Consider the following 16,788-nt stretch of genomic DNA (forward strand, 5'->3'; position numbering starts at 1 on the left):
GGGGGGGTGAAGGGGAAAGTAGGAGCCTGAATCATGTAACCACGTTAAAAATGAATATTAACAAATGTTAAAAAATCTAAAAAAGGATCATAGTAGGTATTGATTTCTTTCACTTTATTAAAAATAATTTAAATAAAAAATTAATTAAATAAAAAATTAAAAATAAATTAAGAATAAAAAATAAAAAAATAAAAAAAAGAAGTGTGTCACTTCTTGCTGCAGAGGCTGGGATACTGCCAGTGATGTCAGATTTAAACTTTTCATATATTTTTAAATGTTTCTCCAGCATTAAAGGTTAAGCATCAAAACTGTCCATTTTAAATAAGTATTTCAACCTTTAAAAAAAAAAAAGATCTAATGGGCTCTTGTGATTCCCACACTAAACCAACTCTATTTTGTAACTGCTCTTTACTCCATTTCACCAATTCTCCCATCTGATTAATGGGGGACAGGTCAGCCCCATGAATTAATTATCTATAAACCAAGTCTATAAGGTTTATCTTATCTTCAGAATCAGAATGACTTCACAGGGCATTTAGCATCTTTCACATTTGTAGTGAGCTTTACCAAAGAGACATTCTGACATTTCACAAGGAACTTTAAACTTACCCAGGAAATACCATGCACACAAGAGAGGAGATGCTATAAGCTGGTCAAGGAGCACCTTCTTGAAGATGATTTGAATGTCTTTAAATCCCATCGCAGGGAAGATTTTGTCTAGCCACTGGTACCAGTAGTGGAGGAAGGGGCCCATGCTACAGCCTATCAGAAACATACGTCCTACAGAAAGAAAAGACAGCCAGATCAGAGTTTTAGCAGTTCCCTTAAACCAAAGTTTAAAAAAAAAAAAACAAAACTCTGGGAAAAGTAGAAAACAGCAACTCTGTATTTTGATCAGGAATCCCTTTAAATGCTCTTGGAAAATGAGAGAGGGGGCAAAAGTAGGAGGAGGATAAGAGAGGAGAGATCAGGGAGCTGGGGTAAAAGGAAACATGTTAAGTTTTGGGTTTAGGGAGGAAGTACTTGAGGTTAGGAAAGGATAAATATCCTAAGCTGGAAAAAAATGTGTTCCAGGAGGAACCCAGGACATTTTTTTGGGAAAGAACATACTCTGAGAATCATAGTGGCATAGGACCCAGGGTTTCATCTGGATACTCCAGAAGTGTTCCAGGTCAAAAGGGACACAAGAAAATCCCTTTCCTTCCTTGCATTCTTGAAGTGCTGAGGAAAAGGTAATAGTCCTGAGCATCAGATATCCAAGATAAAGAAAAACCCTTGATGGATCTAGTTATACATCTTCTAGTTATACTCTGATAGCATTAGGTTGTATCTAAGACATCTAATTGTCCCCTGAACTATTCCAGATTACCCCTTGTGTCTTTGGGACACAAAACATCACTCCATTCCTGGTTAGGTGGCAAACATCCACCACTTCTGCCTATGTAGTAACATCATCCCATCTCCTCATCTCTGAACCCCTGTTATCTAAAAGGTATAAGAAGCCCAGAACCCATTTCCTCTAGGAGGCAGTGTCCACTCTTGCATCACTCTGTCATCCAACTGTTCAACATTGCTTCCAAATTAATAAAATTTTCTTTCATTTTTAAGCGAATTGTTGAGTTATCATTCTTGACAAGGGCAACCTATCCAGATCCAGGGTTTTTACCTTAAAGCTCTCCCACAACAATAGGATCCCAGATGCAGGGCTGAAAAGGCCCACCAACATCATCTAATCTACCCTCCATCATTTTACAGAGGTTAATGTAACTGAAGCCTGAGGGGCAGCTAGGAGGCACAGTGGATAGATGGGCCTCAAGTCAGGAAGACCTAACTTCAAATCAAAACTCAGATACTAGCTGTGTAATCCAGAGTAAGTTACTTAACTCATTTGCCTCAGATTCTCATCTTTAAAAAGGAGACATGCTGAAAAAGGAAATGGCAAACCACTCTATTATTTGTGTCAAGAAAATCCCATGGGGGTACAGTTGGTTGTCTCAGTGGATTGAGAGCCAGGCCTAGAGACGGGAGGTCATAGGTTCAATTCTGGCCTCAAACACTTCCTAGCTGTGTGACCCTGGGCAAGTCACTTGGCCCCCATTGCCTACTCTAACCACTCTTCTGCCTTGGAGCCAATATACAGTATTGACTCCAAAAGGGAAGGGAAGGGTTTAAAAAAAAATCCCATGGATTTGGTCCTAAAACAGTTGGACACAAATGAACAATAAATTAAAAGTGAGGCTTAACAAACTTATCCAGGATCCCATGATATTACATAGCAGAGCCTGCATTCAAACTCAGCTCTGAATCCACATCTAGCATGCTTTCCCAGCTACTGCCACCTAGGCCAAAGGTCTAGATAACAATGGAAGAGTTCCACAGCTAGACAAAAGACAAACAACTAGGGACAAACAACCTGCAAACAGAATGAACTACCAGAAGACTCAGAGGGGAGGCAGTAAAATTAAGAGGCCTGGGAAAGGCCTCTGGTATAAGGGAGAATTTTAGCTATAGTCTGAGAAAGCATTCTGGGGATGAGGGGACAACCAGTGAAAAGGGCACAAGGTCGGAATATGGAGTATTGGCGTGCAGGAGTCACTGCAGTCAGAGAATTTTCAGGGCAGGGATAGACTTATAAAGTCTGAGGACACTGAACGGGAGGGGAAGGAAGGATGTGATGGGGTTTAAAAGTTAAAGAGAGAGGTTGAGGTGTACCTATTTTAGTGCAGTGGGGAAGGGGAGAGGAAAGATTGGGAAAGAGAGAATGGAAAGAAAAAGAGAGGGAGAGAGGAGGAAGAAAGAGAAAAGAAAGGAGAGAGAATGGAAAGAGTGAGGGGGAGAGGAGAGAATGGAAAGAAAGTGTAAGGAAGGACAAGAAAAGGGGGGTTGAAAAGAAAGATTGAGAACGAGATGAGAGAGAATGGAAAGAGGGAGAGGAAGGGCGAAAGAGAAAGTAAGAGGCAGGGAAGGTACGGGGGAGGGATGGCGAGAGAGAAGGAGGAAGACAGAGGGAAAAGGGACAGGAGAGGAGCAATGCCCAGGTCACACGTAGCACCTGTGGCTAGGGGTCAGAGGGCAACAGCTCACCAGTGCGCCACAGGTCGATGGGCCGTGGCGGCCCGGGGGCACCCTTAGAGAGCCGTCGCTCCCAGGCTTGCCGCAAACCGTCCCCCCCGGCCATGAGGGCCCCGCAGGTCAAAGTGTTCGTAACGAGGAGGAGCCGGCCCCGAAACAGCGGCCGCACCGAGAGCAATCGATTCATAAGTCGTGGGACCCGGAGAAGGAGCAGGAAGCAGAAGTTCTTAGAGCCTGCCACCAGAACGTCAGCCGGAGATCCCACAGCTAAAGGGCCCGCGCTGCTGCCACACACGGCCACTTCCGGTAACAGCCTCTGACGCGTCAGTGACGTGACCAGGCACCGGACACGCCGCCCGTCACTCGGTCCGGCTCCAGAAGCGAAGCTGGAACTGCGCATACTCAGACTGAGCTCCTCCCTGTGCGTGTCCGGGAGCTGCTGTCCCTATGGGCTGAGTTTGCGTCTCAAGTACTTGTTTTAAATTCATTTTATTTTATTTTTAGTCTAACTCCTCCCCCTCCCGCACCCTCTAAGAAGTTAAGAAATATTGTTGCTCAGACGTTTCAGTCGTGTCCAACACTAAATGATTCTATTTGGGGTTTTCTTGCCTAAGAGCCTGGAGTGGTTTGCCATTTCCTTCTCCAGCTCATTTTACAGATGAGGAAACTGAGGCAAACAAGGTGAAATGACTTGCCCAGGGTCATGCAGCACCGCTAATAAGTGTCTGAGATCATATTTGAATTCAGGTCATCCTGACTGGGCACGACAATCTATTCACTGCGCCCCCTAGCAGCCCAAGAAAAATAAAACTCAATAAATAAACCACCCCACTCCCAGTGCAGGTGGGGAGCATCAGAGTGCACAGAGCGCTGGGCCTGGAGTCGTGAGATCCAAGTTCAAATTCAGCCTCAGACCGTCCTAGCTCTATGACCCTGGTCACTAACTGTTTGCTTCAGTTTCCCCATCTCTAAAATGGGATGATAACCACCTACTTCCCTGAGTTGTGAGGATCAAACCAGATAATATTTGGAAAGTGCTTAACAGTGCCTGGCACATAGTAAGCACTTTATAAATGCTTGTTTCCTCCTTCCCATTACAAATATGCAAAACAAATTAATTCTTTGGTCATATTCCAAAAATTAAAAATAAGCAAAAAAAGAAGAAAATATGCTTCAGGCTGCCCTTTGAGTCCATCAGCTCCCATCCGGAAGTGGATATCTTGATTCCTGATGAGACCTTTGGAATTGTGTTCTCTCCCATCTGGTCATAGGCTCCTCAGGCTCCTTTGCTAGATCCAGATTACACCCAATAAGTCTGAGAGTCCCACAAAGCTCTGACCTAAGTCTCCTTCTCCCTCTATTTCACTTCACTTCAGGATCTCATCAGCTTTACAATAGGCTATTTTAAAAAAACCTTACTTTCTGACTTATTATCAGTTCTAAAGCAGAAGAGTGGCAAGGGCTAGGCAATCAGAGTTAAGTGACTTGCCCAGGGTCACATGGCCAAGAAGTGTCTGAGGTCAAACTAGAACCAAGGTCCTCCCAACTCCAGGATAATAAAAGATTGCAAAAGGTCTCCTTGCTTCAAGTCTCTCCCCACGACAATCCATCCCCCATTCAGTCAACAGTGATTTTCAGAGACTGCTGTTGCTACAATAGTTTATGACCTATTTCCCCAGATCCCCAAAGAGGGTGGAGCCCCCATCACCCAACACTATCATAGAATTTAATTGCTCTCTAATTGCCCATGTGTCTAAGTTTATCTCCTAGACAAATCCCAAGTATTTGGGCACCCAGCCTTGGGCATATAAGTGAACTTAAGTGGGAGGGGAAAAAAAGATGCTTTGCTCTAAATAGTAAAAGTGTCATATAAATGGGAAATATTGGTGTTATTAGTGAGTATGTGTTTGTCAGAAGAGACTGTGGAGCTTGACTCTCCAGGCTGGCAGAATGTCCTTCTTGGGAAGAGAAAGGCAGCTAGAAGAGAATCGAGGACATAGTCCATGTGAGAAGGGAATCAAGTCTATAGAGCAGTGATGGCAAACCTTTAAGAGACCTCGTGCCGTACCCCACCCCTGGAGACCATGTGCCATGTCCCATCCCCCTCTCTGAGTGCTGAGCACCCCACCCCACCCCTTACCCCACACAGGGGAGGGAGAAAGTGCTCCCCTTGGGCTGCCAGGCAGAGGGGTAGGTGATGTGAAAAAATGTTGTCAGGCGTGGTGGGGAGAGGGAAAGATGCAGCGTCTGCCTTTCTAGTATTGAACTGGGGAGGTGGGGAAGGGCGGCTTGCATGCCCACAGACAGCACTCTTCATACCCTCTCTGGCACTCGTGCTATAGATTTGCCATTACTGCTGTAGAGTGTTAAAAGCTGGGAAGGCCCTTAGACTACAGTGTTACATCTAGAAGCAACCTTAGAACATAATGTCGGAGCTTGAAAGGACTTAGGCCCTGCAGCCTTCTTTAAAAAAAAAAAAAAGAAAAAAAAAGAAACTCTTCAACGATGTTTATCAAAATAGGCTTTTATTTCAACCAAACCCTGGGCAGGATGAGATTTCCTGAACCTGTCAGGAGGATACAAAAAAATCTGGGTGCCCAGATGCATCAAACACTGGGCATCTCCTGGGGCCACGCTACCTCTTGGCCCAATCAGCTGCCTATTTGGGCCCAGCTGATGTATATGACTGGAAATGTGCCAGCCCTCCGGCACTGTTATACCTGAGACCACTGCAAGTTCATTTCAACCAGCATCACTCAGTGAAGTTAAAGGAATTTCTTTGGCACACCGCAGGTAAAGGTCCCTAAAGAAGATATTAACACTGTTACTCTTGGGCCCCTTCTAACCTTTGTTCCCTCCCCACCCCCTTTCTCTCCCTTTCTCTCCTCTTCTCTCCTTCCTCCCCCAGGGAATTCTGGTCTCTGAGCCCCATCCCAAGACTAGACCCTATCCTCAACCCCAGCCAACTCCCTAGCACTGCCACTAGCCCTCACCAATGAAGGACCTGACCCGACCCAACCTGATTCCGGGGCTCCCCCTCATCTTTGGAAGTATTCCTCAAAGAGGGTTATGGCAACTCACCTGATATGTCTCACACACATAGTTTAAGAGTTGCTCCATATCTTCTAATAGCTTCTGCTCAAAAAAAAAAAAAAATGAAGTTGTCAGGGGACAAGAAGCCAACAGAAGTAGGATGCCCAGGCTGCTAGACCTGGGGACTGACCCTAAGGAGCTCAGAAGGTGGAAGGGGCTTCCTCCAGGGCACCTGGAGTCAGCAGCCTGGAGGGCTCCATTGGGAGTCTATAGGGAAACAGGATTGCACCCACCCTGTGCCACTTACTCCCTGGGGATGAGGGCAACTCACTTAACCTCTTTAAAAGAACTCAGCTATCAAGGAGAGGGGGAGACCAGATAAAAGCAGCTCCTGCTTCCAGCATGGTTCCCTCTCAACTGGCCTGTGAGGGAGTTCAGGCTGGTATCATCCTTATTTTACAGGGGAGGAAACTGAGGCACAGAGGGATAAAGCAGCTCACACAACCAGGTGTTAGAAATAGGCTCCAAATCACGGTCCTCTGCCCTCTGCCCTGAATTTCACTGTCCATTCTCCCAAGTTAGTCTGACTTGCCTAGACAAGTTTCTGTGCCTGGGCAATGCTAGGTACTCACAAGAGCCTGAGAAGGAACCCCGCTTATGTGACCTGGAGGAAGTTGTAGCTCCTTCCATTGAGGGGGATAAAGGGCAAGAGGGATGGGGTGGAGGGTAAGGAGTGGCCTGGGGAGCAGGTCAGGGAAGGCACTAAGTGATGGGGGAATGGGCAGCAGCTCTTACCTTTTCTAACAGAACCCAAGGTGTGTATTTATGCGGAGGGGAAAGGTTTAAAGTCTTTTGAGCATTTTGATGCATCAGCTTGTTGCCTTGAGGGCCATTAGCGCATTTCATGACTTCATCCACAGAAGTTTTGGGGGAATAGATCTTCAGACACTGTGCAGAGAGGTGAAGGGGTGAACTTTAGCCCATTAGTATTACCCCACCTTTCCTCTTCCCCCAGAGGGACCAGACCAACCTTATCTCTTCAACTGTCACTGAGGCAATGATTGAAAGGGAAGAAGGGGAACAGTTATCTTTCTGCTCTTTGAGCAGTTATCAGTGTGGGTTTCCAGACTCCAATCCCACCCCTCCTTCCCTTACACAAGGCTATGAGCCATCTCTTCTCTAGCTCCAAATTGCCTCAACTTGCCCATTATATCTGAAATTAAGGAAAAACTGTCCTTCCCTGAGACGTCTTTTTCTGGAGGGAAGAGTTTATATGTAGAATGTGGGGGTGCTGCCCAGCAGTTCAGAAAGGGGACTAGGAAGGAGCTGTCTGCCCTCTTCCACAGAGCCCCATTAGGCTCATGGCCCTTTGTCATTTTCCTCTGGCACTGACTAGCTGGGGGACCCTGGACAAATCCCTTCATTTTTCAGAGTTTCTGTTTTCCCTTTTGTATAAAAAACATAGTCTCCTGATTGCAGAGGACTGAGGATGAAGAAGAATGCTGCCTACCTTCTAACCGAGAGGGGATGCACTCAAGATACACAAAGAGACCACTTTTTGGACATGGCTCATGCAGGAATTTGTTTTGCTTAACTAGGTATATTTGTTATAGGTTGGTGGTTGTTATTTTTCCCAGCTGGAGTGAACTAGAACATAGGCATGAGATAGAGAGGATAAATTTCCATTCACTGGAAAGAAAATTTAATTTAAAACAATAATATGGCAACAGAAATGTCTCCAAAGCTCCCTCTCTGAGTTGCTGTGTGCAAAGATCTTGATCAACTTTCCAACACTATAGAAATGGGAGTTTTTCTGACCCTTCTTCTTAGTTATCATAATTCTGGTCTGTTTCATGAGTTGCTCTAGTAATATGTCAGCTCCTTGAGTAAAGGGTTGGTGTTTTGTTTTGTCTTTGTATTTCTCAGTGCCTAGTACAATGCATTGTGCACATGGTGGCCACTCAGTAGATGACAGCTGACTTGAATTGATCCCTGTCCCCAAAGACCTTTTTTTTGATACCAGAATTCTCTGAGATAAGTATGACTTAGCAGATCTCAGATCCAGAAAGACCTGGGTTCTAGGTCCTGTCTCTGTCATGGACTTGTGTGACCTTGGGGAAGTCACCAAATTTCCTTGGGAAATTCTAAGATTAAGCTACAGGAGTCATTTTCATACCAGGTGTTCATCATCCACTGATGAAATGAATAGGCCTGGATGTGCCCACCCCCAACAACCCCACTCCCACTAAAAAAAAAAACAAACGACTCTTTGAGAAGTTTTATGCCTGGAAAACAATGAAAAACATGATCTTGGGAAAGTAATAACTGCAGGGCACTCAAAAGATAATGGGAGAAACATGGTGGCAGGCTGCAGGCTATGCAAAAACTAACTGTCACAGGAGAAGGGGACATATTATTGGAAAAGGTCATACACCAGTCACATAACAACTGTGGGATAAAGATGGAGACGGTGCTTTGAAATTTGGGAAGACTAAGGCTTTCAGTGAATTCTCTACTAAGAAGCCATAAAAGGACATGGATGAGACCCGGAAGGATGAGGAGGCATAGAAGGAGCACTCCTGCAGCAGAGGGAATACCACAAGATGAATCCATTGTATAAATGGAGATTTTGAACCTTGGACTTCATCTCCCATAAGTCCCTTAATTTTCCCAAAATTCCCTTAATTTTCCCAAAATTCCCTTTAATCTCTCCTGCACCTCCACGTTTGCGTGGTTGACTGTAATTCCTCTCTCACTCTCTTTGGTTCCTGGGAATGAGCTGGTTAATACCTTTCAATTCGTCTGTTTTGTTAGTGTTGTTATTAATAAAACTTTATTAAATATATCTTAGTTATTGAGTATTAATTTTAATCTCTACATCATCCATTGTCAACAAGTTGGGTGTTCATTACCTCTTGCCTGGACTAGTCTCATTCAACATTCGCTAGGTAAAGACTATGTTATAAGGGAGAAAAAGTCCTCTGGTGACCACCTTTTAATATATTGAACCCATAAAACCCCTTTTTCTCCCTTACAGTGCTAAGCATAGGGAAGAATGAAAAGCAAAGACATATGGTCTCAAAGAAGCCAGGTGGAGCCCAGTGAATAGAGTATAAGAGGACCAGGGTTCAAATCTGGCCTCAGACACTTCCTAGCTGTGTGGCCCTGGGCAAGTCATTTAATCCCAATTGTTTAGTCCTTACCACTCTTCTACCTTGGCACCAATACCTAGTATTAATTCTAAGGTAGAAGGTAGGGATTTTAAAAAAAAGAGAGACAGACAGACACGGTCTCTGCCTTCAAGGAACTCTCTCACATTCTAAGGGACACATTCCAATGACATCCAAGTTCATCTCCTGAAATCCTTCCTCCTTTGGATCCCCAAGGAACAGAGACATTTTCAGAGGAGTTTCAAATGAAGTTGCATCCACTGCAGGAAACTTCTTGAGGAGATCTGAGCTGGTATTACTCTCTAGGAAGCCCCCTCAAATTAGCCTCATCGGTAAGGAAATTGCCTGTCTTTTTCCTTAGGGACCCTCATCAATACTCTATCCATCTAAGACAACAGAAAAGTCAACTTCCCAAAAGGAAGAAGTCTGGAAGCGGGGCCTCTAGAGGTGCTGATGTCTTTGCGTTCATACTTTAAGGACCTAGAACTTGGCCTGTCTGGGGATTTCCACTGCCCCACCATTAAGCTCTCTAAACAGCAGTGGCCACATTTATACTACCCACCTCATAAGGAAAGTCATAAAGAACATGTTGGGGAAATTTTACTAGCTCTAGAAGCGTGAGTTATTATTAATACTATGAAAGTGCCTTCTATCCCTTCTTTCATTCTGTTTTCCTTTACCACCTATTGGTCTTGGCACTTGGTACTAGCAACCTCACTTCAACTATCCCCATTTTACTGATAAGGAAATCAATGCCCAAAGAACAGTGACTTTTCTAAGGTCCTGCAGGTAGAATTCACCCTGCACAAGCTCTAAAGTCCTTTGAGTGATCCCAAGACAATGAATTCTGAGGAGCCTCAGGGCTCAGAAAGCCATCTGTCCAGCAATAACTTCCCGGCAGAGAAAGACAAGAATCCTAGATGGACTCCCTTCTTCTCTTCCCTTCTCTTTTTTGTTTTTTTTTTTTTAAATCCTTACCTTCTGACAGAAGAGTGGTAAGGGCCAGGCAGTTGGGGTTAAATGACTTGCTCAGGGTCACACAGGTAGGAAATGTTCCCTTCTCTTCCTCCCACCCCTTCGTTCTGACAGGTACTTACTGGCTCCAGTGAGTCCTCAATATCTGAGGATGACAGCATACAGTTGATCAAAGGAAAGGCAGTAGAAAACTTGTTCTCAAAGATATCCAGCAAACAGGCCTGTAGGAGCAGAGACTAGGCTGAGGGTCCCAAAACTAGAATCCCCTTTTCCTAGGGTGCCGTTCCACATCCTCTCTCACTGAAAGCACCCAGGAAGCAAAATGGAGCCCAGAGGTAAAGTGGCCTGCCCACAGCCCCACCACAACTCCAGGAGAGGTTTGGGGCAGAAGAAGCTTTACCTGAACTATGTTGAGTTTACACTCAAGCTCCCCATGTTGACAATCAAACTGCCAGGTCCCATTCTCATAGCTCTCCTAAAACACACATAAAAACAACACACATGAAGAAGGTGGCAAATAGTTCCTGGGAAAGTCCCCAGCACTGCTACTGACTCCCTCCCCTGGCCCTGCCCTGGACCACTCACCTTGGCATTGCCAAAAGGCACAAGGGTGACATTGAGGACGGAATCACCCACCAAGATCCAGACCGGAAAGAGGTCCATTACCACAAAGCTCCTGCAGCCAGGGCACAGTGTCTCATAGTAGACTTCTACAGAAACAGGTTTGGAGTCCGTATTTCTCCATCGAGCAGAACACCGTTTTGTCACCTGCAGGGTGAGCAGTGTAGGGTTCAGCTCAACAAATTATTTGTGGGTCACAGAACGGAATAAGACAGACACAAAGGTCCCATGCTGATCAGTGACAAAATTTAATGATTTGAGGTACATTCTTACAGAGAAAATGACGTAGGCTAAGGGATTAGGTAAGCCTTTTGCAGAGACAATGGATTTAGATTACCTCAGTGGCTCTAAACAGACTTTTCTATAGAATAATAAATCACAGGTAAATATATAACCATCTAGAACAGATTCTCAGGGAAATGTTTGCTTCAGTGGTTTGTCTAGAACAGCTTGTTATTACCAAGTACAGGAGAAGGGGGGTTGGAAAAGAGAGGTTGGTGGGGGGCCTTCATGTGATGCCTAGGCTAGTGTCTAGCTGTTTCCAAGTTATGGCTGTGATTTTACTGGGGCCTACTCTCACTACTGGGGGCTACAGGGCAGGTCAGGGCAAATTAGTGGTGGACAGAGGAAGACAATCAGTGTGGCCCAGGCTCCTGAGGCCAAACTGCACCCTACTTTCCTCTTCCTCCCACCCTACCACCAATCTGCAGCACAATAGGGCCCTGACAGCCAACAGCAGCTAAGTCCCCTCCTCCTATCCCCAGTAAGGAATACTTGGATCCCCTGACTCCAGCCTCTCCTCTCTTCAATCCATCCTCCACACACCTGCCAAAGGTGGTTCCAAAAGGGCAGCTCTGATCATGGGGCCCTGGACCCACCAAGTTTTACCAGCCCTCCTTTGCCTTTAGGAGAAAATACAAACCCCTCTCTTTGGCACAGAAGGCCCAGCAGGCTCTAGCCATGCAGGCTCTCTTTCTAAACTGATACATTACTCCCTATCACAGCCAACTGCTATTCCTAGAACATGATGCCTCATCTCCCACCTCCAAGTCTTTGCATAGTCTGCTCCTGATGCTTGGAAAAGTTCTACCTCCTTACAGAGTTCTGTCTTGGAACACCAAAACTTCTGGCCCTGCCAGCCTAACCATCTTTACCCAAAGGCCTCTTCCAGTTCTAGATCTGTTCTAAGAGCCCTCTCAGCCTGCGTTCTTTGTTCTTTAGGTAGAAAAGAAGGTCCCTCATGGACTGACATGGTTTTTAGGGGGATAGGTGCCCTTTGAAGGAGGGGACAACTTCCTACTTCTGTACCCATCAGCCCAAATTTAGTTCTGCCCAATCCTGACCCTTCAGCCAACCGCACCTTGGACTTCCCCTCAGCACTTGCCTCCCTAGCCCTGCACCCCGCTTCCACATCTCTCGTCTCAGAGGAGCCCTCTAGAGACACTAGGCAGGGGCTAGAGGTAGAGTCCAGGGACCTACAGGAGGAAGGAAGTTCCCACCTCTGGGTGATCTTCCCCTGGGCACTCCTCCTCTCCAGGCCAAACTTCAACTAAGTCCTCTGAGTGGCCCAGAAAAGCAGGAGAGGGGGAAAGGCTGAGGCTGGCGGGGCCCTGGAACTCCGAGGAGCTCCACCCATGCCAGGGTCCCCCAGGCTCTGGGGCAGGGGGAAGGGCGGGGCCTCGCCCTCCCGGCTTCTTTGTCCAGGTCCCCTCTCTGGCCCCCTAGGTCTACCCCTCCCTCAGGCGGGGCTCGTTCCTCTGGGAGTTGTCCGTTGGTTCCTCGCGGCCCCAGGTTCTTTGGCCCCGGGCACTGGCGGGCTGAGCCGGCCGGCCCCCGGCCCTCCCGTGGTCGGCACAGTCCGAGGGGGGCGGAATACGAGGTGTCCCTCGGGCCCCATTCGGGACGCCCTCCCGCCCGCCCGTCTGTGCCCTGCCAGGTGGCCGGGCGGCTTCCGGGGAGGAAGAAATCAGGATGGGCCTCCATTGCCCGGCCCGGATCCCAGCCCAGATTCCGGCCGGGAGCCAGCCGGCACGGCAGGTCTGCCCCGGACCCACTACCTCGCAGGTGTTGGCAGCTTCCCAGGAGGAGCACCAATCGTACACGGCCTGAGTGCAGACCGGCTGGGCGGCTCCGGGGTTTGGGAGGCTCTTCCCTGGCACTCCGGGCAGCAGGAGCAGCAGGAAGGCAGCGGGAACCCAAGCGGCGACCGAAGCCATCGTGCTGGGTTGCGGCGGCCGGCGGAGCGGGAGGAACGGAGCGTCGGGAAGCGGCAGCGGCAGCCGCGGCGGTGGAGAGGGGCTGCGAGCCCCAGCCTTTAACCTCCCAGCCCAGCCGAGGACGGACTGCCCCGCCCCGGCTCCGCCCCCTGCTTTGCCCATTTTGCTCCCCCTCTGACCTCACTCCGAGAACTCGGGCTGCCTCAGGTGGTGGGCAAAAGGTGAAGAGAGCACGAGGACAAGGGGCCCGAGGCCCTTTGGAGAGGCCTCTTCAGCCCTGGAACCTTCTCTTGGGCCTCGAGCTTCCCCAAATGAAGGAGTTTAAAGCAGTCAGTCCTGGACCTTTCCAGAACCATTGCCCTCTGGTACTGGGGGGCCCCAGAAAGTGGGTTCCAGGGTCTTCTCTCAAGGACCCCTTGGGAGGAGGGGGACTCCTCTGAAATAAGGGGGAGCCAGGGAGCTGGACCAGGAGAGCCTGATACACAGTCACAGCGATTCTGGGAGCAGGTGGCCAACAGTCACTCTGAGGGAGATAGGGAGCCACAGCAGTCCCAAAGGAATCCCCTGCAGAAAAAGGCCAGAGAGAAAGGATGACCTCAGGCTGCAGGCTGTGGGCTGGGCCTTGGTTTTGCTTTCTTGTCATTTCATTTGTCTGCTTTTGGGGGGAGGAGAAGCAGGGGACTATGTGGAGGTTCACATGACTTCACAGACAGAGCAGGGATCATATTGCTCTCCTTCTCAGTGGGTCAAGAGGGCCTGGAAGCAGGGAGAGGTTGGAGCTCAAACTTTCAAAATAAATGTTAAAAAGTAAACATAATTATATATGTGTACATGTCAATAAAGACTCCTTAGATGGATTCATTGGGGTCACCTAGCAATGATGGTAAAAACTCTCAGGAATTTTGGAATTGGGGTTCCCCTGCCTCTCCCTCTGGGGGCCNTACAGAACCAGCCTCCCTGGAGGACCCTGGCAGAGGGCTTCTTGCAAGCACAGAGAACAGAATGCCAGCTAAGTGTTTATTGCATATCTAACTTTCCCCAACCGTCCTCGTTCCATCTTTGAGAAAAAAGAAGAAAAAAACAACAACTTTTGAAAAAAGCAAAGGCATTGAAAAACCCAACCACAAATAAGAAAAGCAAAAAAATGCCAGGAATGGCCCAATTAGAGGCTCTCTGGGCCCCCAGCCCAGCTGTAATCTTTTTTTCCTGGACATTTTCCCCACTCATCCATCTAGAGGCCCCGGGGAGGATCCTGCCTCTGGGAAGGAGAGCCCAGAGAAGGTCATCTCACCCCTGAAGCCTGGGCTAGGCAGGCACCCTGACCCCAAGGAGACTGAGGAGGGAGGGAGGCTGCCTCAGCCCAAAGGACTGCTCAGAAAGTGGTAAACAGGCCAAGCTAGTCTTAGAAAGAGGATCCTGGGGGCGTGGGGAGGTCTCTGTGGGGCTCGAAGGGGGAAATGAAGCTATGGCTGACTTCCTTGGGGAACTCCGCGTTCCCTGGTCATGTCCATCACAGGTTTCAGTTCTCGGCAAGCCTGGCTGGCTGGGGAGAGGCATTCCGTGCCCTCGCCTCGCCCTTGCTCCAGCCTCGGCGCGCACCCTGGAGGGAGGGCCGGGACAGATTTTCCAGCAAGGCCTGCCCACGGGCAGCTGGCTCAGGGACCCCCCTGGCACGGAGGGAACTCTTACAGTACCATCCTGGGGTGTCACAAGAGTGCAAAGACAAACACTCCCTCCCCAAACTGGCTAGTCCAGAAGCCCGCCCCCAGGCCTCCCAACACAGGTATGAGGCCCACGCTGGGCGGCTATTTTTAGGCCTGACTTTACGGTAAGTCCCTTTTTTTAAAACCCCAGAGTAGGCCGAGGCCGGGCATTTCCACCTGGCTGCTCCTGGAGTCACGGTCTGTGGGATTTGGGGGCAGAGGGGTGTGGGGGGGCCCAGAGCCTCGGGCGCCCCCGCCCCGGGTCTATGGCTTATTTATGGAGCTGGGGACTCGAGGGGGGGCAGGAAGGCTTTAAATGGCTCAGAGGGAGAGGGGGCGGGGGGTGGCTCTTGGCCCCCAAAGGCAGTGTGGGGGAGACGCAGGACCCCGACTCCCGGGAGGAGCCGCCGTCCTGGTCTCTGCTCCAGGCACTGAGGACCTCATCCCCTCGCCAGCGGCCTAGCACGGGGTCTCGCTTCTTCTCCAAGGTAAAAAGTCCCAAGAGGGCTGTAAGAACGAGGGGATGGGGGGCCCGAGAGGGGGCAGCCCTGGGACCCACTTGGTCCTGTTCATCACCCACTCCCACACACGCACACACGCACATACAACCACACGCTCTCCCACGCAGAGGCAGCCCCTGGCACGGCCCCTCGCGGCTCACATGCCCTCCCTGAGACAGGCCCCAGGTACGAGCACGCCCCACAGGCTCGGACGGCAGGGGCGTGGGGGACCCCCAAAGGGCACACGCTCCCGTGGCTGCCCCAAGGGGCCTCTGGCCACTCGATGCCTCTGTCCCGTGGAGCAGAGGCCCGTCCCTATGGCTCTGAGCATCCGTCAGAGCCCCTCATCCGACGGCCACAGGAAGAGCGATGGTCCCAGATCGCAGGGCGAGGGGGGAGGAGCGGCGACTCCGGGGAGACCCCGCCGCGGCCGGACAGAAGCGTGGCAGGCTGCCCGCAGCACCAGTCACGAGGGGGGCTGGGGCCGGGGCACAAAGCAGGGCGTCCTCCCTCCCCGGGAGACTCGGTTCAGGTTTCTTTCTCTTCTCGCCAGACGGACGGCTCCAAAAGGCTCCCCAACAAGAAAACCGGCTGGAACTGGGAGCTCTTCCAAAGGGGCCTGAAAGGGCGGCAGGAAGTAGCGAGTGTCACATCGCCGGAGCTGTTCAAGCAGAGCCTGAGTGCCGGGCGCGAGCAGAGGCATCCCTGGTCAGGGAGGTCCCCGCAGGCTCGGGAGGCCCAGGATCCCCCAGGTCTCCGGCCGCGGGGGGCCGGGAAGGCTGTGACTGCTAAGTGCTTCAGACGGGCCTGGAGGGCGCATGGGGGCTCACCGCCGCCCCAAGGCACCCTTTTGTGTCGGAAATCTGGGTGACTGACAGAGCGGACCCGAAGCAGCCCCCCCTCTTCTGGAGGAGCCCAGGAGGAGGGGGAGGCGAGGAGGCACGCTTGGGCACACCCGGGCCGGCACGCCGGACCCCGACCCCTGCGGGGAGCCACGGGCCGGCCCAGGGGGGTCCTAGACAAGGGCGGGGGAGGGTGGGGAGGGGGGAGGGAAGGAGGGAGGGACCCTCGGCAGGCCCATCGGGGCCTCTGTCCGTCCGTCCCTCCCTCCCTCCCTCCGGGGGGCCGGGCCTCTCAGCGGGCAGGCGGCGGCGACAGCACGGGGTGGGCCAGCGTCACGTTGAGGGAGTCGTTGTGCTGGACCAGAGACGTGTGCTTGTAGTGCAGCACCAGGTCCTTGAGGGAGGCGTACAGGTTGTAGGGCTCGGCGAAGCCGTAGCCCGTCACCGTCTTGTAGATGACGCAGTGCTTGGTGTCCCCGTCCACCCTGAGGGACGAGACGACGCAGGGCTGAGCCACGGCCCGGGCACCGCCTGCCTTCTGGGGAGGAGGGGTGCCTGCCTTCTGGGGAGGAGGGGTGCCCGGGGAGGAGGGGTGCCTGTCTTCTGGGGAGGAGGGGTGCCTGGGGGAGGAGGGGTATCCCGGGGAGGAGGGGTGC

The 16,788-nt window shown here is 50.4% G+C and overlaps 3 protein-coding genes across 3 annotated transcripts in view; all 3 read right to left on the reverse strand.

Annotated features, from left to right (window-relative positions):
* MPV17L2 (MPV17 mitochondrial inner membrane protein like 2) overlaps window positions 1-3,351 on the reverse strand; it is a 19,159-nt gene extending 15,808 nt beyond the window's left edge. The window contains exons 1-2 of the mRNA XM_044672387.1: window positions 3,085-3,351; window positions 610-780 (exon numbers count right to left, since the gene is read on the reverse strand). Coding sequence (XP_044528322.1) covers window positions 610-780; window positions 3,085-3,259 — 346 coding nt within the window. The 5' untranslated portion in view covers window positions 3,260-3,351. The remainder of the gene's footprint in view (window positions 1-609; window positions 781-3,084) is intronic.
* A 2,229-nt stretch (window positions 3,352-5,580) lies between these two features.
* On the reverse strand, window positions 5,581-13,431 carry IFI30 (IFI30 lysosomal thiol reductase). The gene is made up of 7 exons (XM_044672400.1): window positions 12,929-13,431; window positions 10,836-11,018; window positions 10,651-10,725; window positions 10,373-10,471; window positions 6,901-7,053; window positions 6,154-6,207; window positions 5,581-5,875 (listed from the first exon to the last, which is right to left on the reverse strand). Exons 1-7 carry the CDS (start codon window positions 13,247-13,249, stop codon window positions 5,825-5,827), a joined length of 936 nt encoding a protein of 311 aa, XP_044528335.1. The 5' UTR covers window positions 13,250-13,431; the 3' UTR covers window positions 5,581-5,824.
* Window positions 13,432-16,422: 2,991 nt separating this feature from the next.
* LOC123232257 (phosphatidylinositol 3-kinase regulatory subunit beta-like) overlaps window positions 16,423-16,788 on the reverse strand; it is a 16,592-nt gene continuing 16,226 nt past the window's right edge. The window contains exon 3 of the mRNA XM_044658649.1: window positions 16,423-16,617. Within this exon, the coding sequence (XP_044514584.1) occupies window positions 16,425-16,617 (193 nt within the window). The 3' untranslated portion in view covers window positions 16,423-16,424. The remainder of the gene's footprint in view (window positions 16,618-16,788) is intronic.

This window comes from Gracilinanus agilis, chromosome 1, assembly GCF_016433145.1.
Source record: "Gracilinanus agilis isolate LMUSP501 chromosome 1, AgileGrace, whole genome shotgun sequence".
NCBI classification, from domain to species: domain Eukaryota; kingdom Metazoa; phylum Chordata; class Mammalia; order Didelphimorphia; family Didelphidae; genus Gracilinanus; species Gracilinanus agilis.